Source organism: Chiloscyllium plagiosum, chromosome 3, assembly GCF_004010195.1.
Source record: "Chiloscyllium plagiosum isolate BGI_BamShark_2017 chromosome 3, ASM401019v2, whole genome shotgun sequence".
Classification (NCBI taxonomy): domain Eukaryota; kingdom Metazoa; phylum Chordata; class Chondrichthyes; order Orectolobiformes; family Hemiscylliidae; genus Chiloscyllium; species Chiloscyllium plagiosum.
The window spans coordinates 112,842,373-112,848,372 of NC_057712.1; the positions used below are offsets into that span (position 1 = coordinate 112,842,373).

At 43.2% G+C, this 6,000-nt stretch overlaps 1 protein-coding gene across 5 annotated transcripts in view; it reads left to right on the forward strand.

Moving 5' to 3' along the window:
- fig4a (FIG4 phosphoinositide 5-phosphatase a) overlaps nucleotides 1-6,000 on the forward strand; it is a 118,472-nt gene that overhangs the window by 29,960 nt on the left and 82,512 nt on the right. For all 5 annotated transcript variants that reach the window (XM_043687119.1, XM_043687115.1, XM_043687116.1 and 2 more), the window contains exon 6: nucleotides 5,192-5,242. In XM_043687119.1, the coding sequence (XP_043543054.1) occupies nucleotides 5,192-5,242 (51 nt within the window). The remainder of the gene's footprint in view (nucleotides 1-5,191; nucleotides 5,243-6,000) is intronic.

Genomic DNA, 6,000 nt, shown 5'->3' on the forward strand with positions numbered 1-6,000 from the left:
TCGTCTCATTAGTTCTATGTTGTCAAAACAGTAAAATTCAAATTTGATTGGGTTTTAGTGTCTTGGGGCATAATTTAAACTGATTGGTTTAATTCGAACTGCTGTGAAAACAACTCATGTCTGGGTTACAGCCCAAATGTTACATCTTCAAATTGTCTGGTATACTTTGTGCCTGTTAGTCGGTTACGTGACCAGTGCTTGCCAATCTTTCAGCTTTCACTCTCACTTTAAAGGTACAGTACACGCCTTTAACTTCATAACAAGTGGATACCCATTCCAGGCTGACTGAGCTTGACGCACACCACTTGAGTGAAGGCATAGCCTCACTCAACACATATCCTGGACAGAGGGACTCTAGGTCAGCCCACAGTAAAACGCCAAAACAAAGCCAACCTCAGCCAAATGGTTAAGATTTTTTCAAGGATCCAGGCTGGCAGACAACTGTAATTCCTACCAATATGTGGACTCAAGACAGCGAAAGAGTCCCACTCGGCCTGAAGTGAGTATGAGAACTCACGGGCCAGTATTCAGGAGAGTGCACACGTTGGAAAGTACGCTTGCAGTTGGTTTGGGACAGTTAAATCGCTTGGCAGTATCAAGATTAGAACCAATTAAAATAAGTGCCTGTTAAGTGGTCATTCAGTTCGAATGGAGGTCGATACTGGCGCAGCTGTATCAATGATTGCAGAACTAGCCTTTACCAAAATTCGCTCTGGACTCCAATGTTTCAGTGTGCGTAAGACCTTGGCCAGGCTGAGAACTTCCACAGGGAACCTCAACAGATTAAGGGTGCAACTTTGATTCTGGTATGTTATGAGAAGCAGCTGATTCAGTTATTGGTGATAGTAGTAAAAAGCTTGGGCCCAAGCTTGATGGCAAGAAATTGGTTGAGAAAGATTCAACTTGATGGGCTCAACATTTTTCAGTTAGAAATGGCTACCTGAGTGAAATTAAATAGCTACCTAATTAAATACCCTTACCCAGGCATTTTTCAGGAAGGTCTAGGGACTTTCAAAAGGGCAAATACCAAATTTCGTGTTGACCAAGAGCAATTCCTTGATTCGACAAGGCCCACCCAGTGCCATTTGCCTTGCATGCAAATATCGAGGTTGAAATTGGAAGGCTGGAAAACGAAGGAATCCTCAAGCAAGTCAAGTTTGCGAAATGGGCATCATAGATTATACTGATTACAAAACCTGACAGGTTGGTTCACCTTTGTGGGGATTTCAAACAAACGATAAAGTGCTTTTTCCAGATGGAAAAATGCTCAATCTCTTGCATAGAGGACTTGTATATAAAACTGGATTTGAGCCATGCATACCTGCAATTGAGATGAGATGAGGATTCCCAGACGTATGCTCCATTTAATACCCATAAGTCTTCGTGCCAATATACAAGACTGCCTTTTAAGGTATCATCAGCCGACGATGGAGAAATGTTTTACAACTCTACCCCAGATTGCCTTCTGGCTGGTTCACATGCTGATAACTGGGAAGACCAATAAAGAGCATTTAGAGAACTTGGAGAAACTTTTAAGCACAATGATCAAGGTAGTTGTGTGCCCTGGGAGAGAAAATTGTGTTTCAGATATCCCATGTAACTGACTTGAGCTATGGAGCTAATAAGACTAGGTGACTGGGTTATATCCATTGGAAGACAAAGTAAAGATGATCAAAGGTGCTCCAGCCCCACATCTATACTGAAGCTTAGGCCTTTCCTTGGGTTGGTGAATTATTACAGAAAATTCATATATAACTTGACCTCTGTCTTGGCACCCTTACATCTGCTATTGAAGAAGGGTCAGCCTAGGAAATGATCTCGTAGCCAAGATGTAGCCTTAGGGAAGTAAAGAAGCACTGTCATCATCTAAAGTGTTGACACACTATGATCCCAAGCAGGTTGTGGTGGTGACATGCAATGTCTCCCTGTATGGTATCGAGGTAGTGTTGGCTCACTGATGGCCCAGCAGAGAGGAACACCCAAAAGCACATGCTTTTCGAATTTTGGCTGAAGCTGAACAAAAATACACTCAGATGGAGAAGAAATGTTTGGCAATAACTTTGGTGTGACAACATTCCATAAATACCTTTATGAATATAAACTTGTAATAGTAATGGACCACGTACCTCTGTTAGGACTACTTAAAGCGAACAGGATCACGCCATCCACAGCTTCAGGTCGAATTCAGTAGTGGGCCTTTATTCTAAGTACATACAATCACCACGAGAAGAGTTTGATCTGACTTTAAACTTTTTAGATGCCCTTCCAGTTATCACTGACAATATCAGACTATAAAGATCCTATCCTGATAAAACTAAAGCTGGTAGTGATGGGGGAAACATAAGAGCTATTACAACCAGAATCAAAATCTTTAACCCAGTGAGACAAGACCTCTGTAGAGTACGGCATATTATTATGGGGAGGCAGGAGTGATTGTCCCTCGCAAAGGTCACAGCCAGATACTGGCTGAACTCCAATAGGATCATCTAGGGGTTTCAAAAATGAAGATGTTGGCAAGAAGTTATATCTTGTGGCCAGGATTGGATGCTGACAGAGAAATGTTGGTCGGCAGTGTCCAGAGTTCCTTGGGCTCTTTGTTCTTAGTCATTGTGGATGCCCATTTAGTCATAGAGTCATAGTGATGTACAGCATGGAAACAGACCCTTCGGTCCAACCCGTCCATGCCAACCAGATTAAAGTGGGTGGATGTGCATAGAGTTCATTCATTAAACATGGGGATCACTATTGAAAAGCTGCAAGCATTCTTTTACAATATATAGATTCCCAAAGGTACAGTCCACAGGCATCCATTTACCAACAGGGAATTTGAGCATTTCCTAAAGTTGAATAGAATTTGGCATGTAAAGACAGCTCAATACCATCCATCATTCAATGGTCTGACAGAAAGAGCAGTCCAAATTTTGAAGGCAGGCTTAAAGAAACCACTTATAGCTTCACTTGATACCAAACTATCCCACTTCCTTTTGGTTGTAGGACCACCCTTTATGCAACTATAGGGACAGCTCCAGCAGAGTTACGAATATGACGAAGACTCTGCACCAGGTTAAACCTTATCCTTCCGGCCTGGGAAAGTGGGGGGTGGGGGGGCTGGGGTGGAGATTCCTAATGTTGTTTCACCAACCAATGTTGGACAGAAGGTTCCTCAAAGCGAGAGAGGCGGTTTTCTTCAAGGGACGAAATGTGGTGTCAATATGAGTGAAATGGCCTGAATGGATAAGAGGCATCGTTGACACAAAGTCAGATCCCATGATATGTAAAGTTTGGATATGAGAGACAGTCCTGAACAAGCATATGGACCACATGAAAGCTGCAAGCTCGCAAACTGGGCAAGAGCAAAACAGAGTTGCAGGTAGATAGGACAGTGAAGAAGGCGTTTGATATACTTTCCTTTATTGGTCAGAGCATTGAGTATAGGAGTTGGGATGTCATGTTGCAGCTGTACAGGACATTGGTTAGGCACTTTTGGAATATTGCATGCAATTCTGGCCTGTTTCCTATCGGAAGGTTGTTGCCGGGTTGTAGGATTTGAGCTATAGGGAGAGGCTGAATAAGCCGAGGCTGTTTTCCCTGGACCGTCAGAGGCTGAGGGTGAGCTTATAAAGGTTTATAGAATCATGAGGGGCATGGATAGATAAATAGATAAGATATTTTCCCTGGGGTGGGTGAGTCTAGAACTAGAGGACATAGGATTAGGGTGAGAGGGGAAAGATTTAAAAGGGACCTAAGGGGCAACTTTTTCACACAGAGGGTGGTGCATGTATGGAATGAGCTGCCAGAGGAAGTGGTGGAGGCTGGTACAATTACAACATTTAAAAGACATCTGGATAGGTATTTGAATAGGAAGAGTTTAGAGGGATATGGGCCAAGTGGTGGCAAATGGGACTAGATTAGGTTAGGATACCATATTAGGTTAGGTTATATGGACGAATTGGACCGAAAGGTCGGTTTCCATGCTGTACATCTCTATGACTCTATACCCTGCCTCTCAGAACATCTGGCAAGGCTGTCAGAACTTTGGATTGTCTCCCTTTGCCTGGCGCTGATGAAACTTCCTGAGGACGAAATGATCACAGCAGATATCGCAACCTCAACACTGTTACCCGCTGAAGAAAATGAATTTCTTCTGAGACACTCCAGGTGCAAGGGGTGGGCTACTGTCCAATATATGAAGGCACCCCAGGCGAAGCTATAGGACTTAAGAGGAGGTGAGATGTCATGATTAGAATGAGGTCAGCCAGATGAGCTTAACAGAATGAGTTCCCTAATTGGATCGGGTTAACAGCCCCAATCAGGGAGTCCTGACTGACAGATATAAACAAGAGTGTCAGGGGTTCTGCTCAGTCTAGGCGTCTGCTCAGTCTAGGCGTCTGCTCTGAGTTGGCTGGCTCAGTCTCATGTACAACCTAATGTAAATAAAGGGTGACCTGGAGATGGGATACTGGCTTTCGTGGAGCTATTTCAAGACTAGTTACTTTTGTTTGTTCTATCCTGCATAGCTTTCCTGGCTAACTGTTTAAGCTGAATCCCCAACTTATTTGGATTCCTCTGATATTACTTAAAAACATAGAGAGGAGCCTTTTGACTCTTGCGTCTACTCCACCATTCAATATGATCAAAGCCGACCATCAAGCTCAAAACCCAATTCCTCCCACCCCCATCCATTGATTCCTTTAGACAGTAGAGCTTTTATTCAGTGATTATCACTATGATAATTATAAGCAATAAATAAATTTGATGTTAGTGAGGACTTGGGTCACCTGAAGTGCCTTCCTTGTTAGGAGTATTCTGTTTCTTTGTCGTTACTATCCCTCACGTAGAGGTGCCCATGTTAGACTGGGATGGACAGAGTCAGAAGTCACATGACGTCAGGTTATAGTTCAGCAGGTTTATTTAAAATCACACAAGCTTTCGGAGTGCAATCCCTTCATCAAGTGCAGTGAGAGAGTAGGCACATAGACACAAAGCTTCTAGGCAGAGAGGTTGGGGTAGAGAGATCAAGAAATCATACAACTGGTGTGAATACAGTGTCTGGCGAAGGGGCTGTGCTCCAAAGGCTTGTGTGATTTGAAATAAACTTGTTGGACTATAACCTGGTGTTATATGATTACTATCCCTCAATAGTCAAATATAAGACCAGTAAAATGCGACATTAAAGACATTTTCTTTCTAGGTATGTGAAAATTTTCCAGAGTGTGGATCTTTCCAGCAACTTTTATTTTAGGTAAGATGCTGCTTTTATTAGTGATTTACATGTCTTATCTAATATTACATATTATCTGTGTCCTTAAAGGAACAAAAGTCTATAAATTCCAATTCTGGTTCTCATCAAAGTTTTTTTTTTAAAATACCAATTTTCTGCGCTGGAGGTTCCTAGACGTGGGTCTCCTATTGCAAAACAGTAGGAGTCCTCAAATCCAAAAGTGGAGAATATTATCATCAAAACATGCCCTTTTTTAATACAGCACTGAGTACTGTATTAAAAAGTTTAAATTTTCAATAACAGTGAGTGAAACAGTAAGTGAGCGGTTGGGTTGGCTGAGGTAAGTCAAAGGGATTAGGGGGCAGGGCTGGTGACTAGGGGACAAGGTTCGCAAGTAGGATTGGGTGCCAGGTGGGCAAGGACTTTGAGTGGGGGCTTTGGGACCATGGATTGGGAGATGATGGGGAGAACAGGTGAGATCTAGAGTAGTGAGTTTGATGGTGCTTGCTTTGGTGTGGGAGGGTTGGAGAATAGACGGCACCTCAGGGAGGTGAGAGTCCTAGGGGAAGTGGTGATGGGTCTGGTGGAGTTATATCAGTGTGATGTAGTGGGGACACTCTGCTGAGATTGTTGGAGGTGCTGTTGGATCATGGTGACAGTTGGTGCTGTTGGATCTTGGAGAGAAAGTGAGGACTGCAGATGCTGGAGATCAGAGCTGAAAATGTGTTGCTGGAAAAGCGCAGCAGGTCAGGCAGCATCCAGGGAACAGGAGAATCGAC